The 2500-nt window shown below is 31.0% G+C and overlaps 1 protein-coding gene across 1 annotated transcript in view; it reads left to right on the top strand.

The window, feature by feature from the left end:
- The window catches only part of LOC113813342 (lipase 3), a 29305-nt gene that overhangs the window by 20522 nt on the left and 6283 nt on the right, over positions 1 to 2500 (top strand). Inside the window, exon 6 of the mRNA XM_027365317.2 lies at positions 1070 to 1162. Coding sequence (XP_027221118.2) covers positions 1070 to 1162 — 93 coding nt within the window. The remainder of the gene's footprint in view (positions 1 to 1069; positions 1163 to 2500) is intronic.

Consider the following 2500-nt stretch of genomic DNA (forward strand, 5'->3'; position numbering starts at 1 on the left):
CGTATTTACGATGATAAGTACGACGGTGTAAATGTAGTTTGATGTCAGACACTAATTCTTGAATATTTTATATGCATATTTTTTTTATTTTTTCTTTCTTTCTTTTCTTTTCTTTTCTTTTTTTTTTTTTTCTTTTATACATCAGACAAGACAAGGCTCTGAAAAGAGATAAATGCTAGGTTTGTCATCATATGGAAAAAATATATTCGTTTATTTCCCTTTTTGTAAATACGTTATTGAACAAGTTACATGTAATCCATCATTCAATCCAAAACAAAACAGCTTTGTGCCACGCAGTCTCTTTGAAAACTGTAATACCAAAGCTTATATACTGAAAAAAAGATAGCTTTTCTCACGCAAGTTCAGTGTATTTCGACATAAAACCACGATTCTCTCGTCGACGACTTATTAGCTCTGTTTTGATTCCAGTCAAAAAAAAAAAGAAAAAAAAAGAAAAAAAAAAAAAGAAAAGAGGTTTCACCATTTTGTTACACGTTCCCAGATTCTCATTATCCTGCACGTCTCTGTCTGTCTCTGTTGTTGTTTTTCCTCTTGTCCTTCCCCTCTCTCTCTCACTCTCTCTCTCTCTCTCTCTCTCTCTCTCTCTCTCTCTCTCTCTCTCTCTCTCTCTCTCTCTCTCTCTCTCTCTCTCGCTCTCTCTCTCCCAAGACTGCTAAGAATTTTGGTATGAATCTTCAGTAATCATTTATCATTTGAATACATTATCTTAATAGCTAGTTGTCGAAAAAACGTCTTAATAAATGTTTTCGATGAATGGATTACCATAATCCTTGTATATTAACTAGAAAAAATGAATAAATAATAATAACAATATTTTCCTTCGTATTGTTTTATAAGATTTTTGTTTAAATGTGCGTTCAAATCCTGATAATCTTAGTTGTGAAAATCAATTGATATCTGACAGATTGACAACGTTAATAAACTGATTTTAGACAAAGTCATGATGATATTTATTCGTCAAATTGAAATTCCCCCTAATTCTCGGGCTATTCCCTTATAAAAGTTGTTTATAATCCTTTTTATAAGAGATCCAACACCTTCTGTATAGGTTCGAGCCATGGCCGCTATGGCTCCTGTCGCCTTCATGAACAATGCCGAAGGTCCCATCATGGCGCTGGCTCCTTACTCTGATGATCTTGATGTAAGTATTTTATAGTAGGTTAGAATCTAATAGTAAGTATCTAATAGTACCTGAGTATCTACAAGTAAGTATCTATTAGTAGGTTAGAATCTAATAGTATCTAAAAGTACCTCATTATCTACAAGTATCTAATAATAGGTTAGAATCTAATAGTAGGTTAGAATCTAATAGTAAGTATCTAATAGTACCTCAGTATGTACAAGTATCTAATAGTAGGTTAGAATCTAATAGTAAGTATCTAATAGTACCTGAGTATCAACAAGTAAGTATCTAATATTAGGTTAGAATCTAATAGCCAATATCTAATAGTAGGTTAGAATCTAATAGTAGGTTAGAATCTAATAGTATCTAATAGTACCTCAGTATCTACAAGTAAGTATCTAATAGTAGGTTAGAATCTGACAGTCAATATCGAATTGTAGCTTAGTATCTATAAGTAATTATTTAATAGTAGGTTAGAATCTGATAGTAAGTATCTAATAGTACCTCATTATCTACAAGTATCTAATAGTAGGTTAGAATCTAATAGTAAGTATCTAATGGTACCTCAGTATCTACAAGTAAGCATCTAATAGTAGGTTAGAATCTAATAGTAAGTATCTAATAGTACCTCATTATCTACAAGTATCTAATAGTAGGTTAGAATCTAATAGTCAATATCTAATAGTAGCTTAGTATCTACAAGGTAGTTTCTACAAATATCTAATAGTAGGTCAGAATCTGATAGTCAATATCTAATAGTAGCAATCTAAAAGTAAGAATCTAATAGTAGATTAGAATCTGAAAGTGTCTGATAGTAAGTTAGAATCTAATAAGTGTCTCATGGTAAGTTAATAGCAGGTTAGTATTTAATTGTATTGAATCTCGAAATAGGTATCTAATAGTAGGAGTCTGATAATTTATAAGTATCTAAAAGTAATCCAGTGGTAGTCCACAGCCGGTACTTACTTAATTTCAGATTTTCACACTTTTAATTAAGTGAATAACTTGAAATCAGCTTGTCATTTTAATCTAGAGCTTTCATACAAATGATAACTATTACTTACCCCGATTATTTGCATTAGGAAGATTAAACAATTTCACTTACTCTGTTGCCATTGTTCTAAACTATCGAAGCACCGGATGATGCTGAATGAATGTCGTTTTTACACTTCAGTAACATTTGACAATTCTGAAATCACTTTTAAACTCCAATAGTATTAAAGTAATCTGAAAAGATTCTACTAGTAAACCTCGACAGTATAGGTAAAATCTGGGATCACTCTTACACTTAGTACAAGATATATTTTAATAAACATCATTACACTTAAGCTGCAATAATATATCACGGAAGTAGTA

Source organism: Penaeus vannamei, chromosome 1, assembly GCF_042767895.1.
Source record: "Penaeus vannamei isolate JL-2024 chromosome 1, ASM4276789v1, whole genome shotgun sequence".
NCBI classification, from domain to species: domain Eukaryota; kingdom Metazoa; phylum Arthropoda; class Malacostraca; order Decapoda; family Penaeidae; genus Penaeus; species Penaeus vannamei.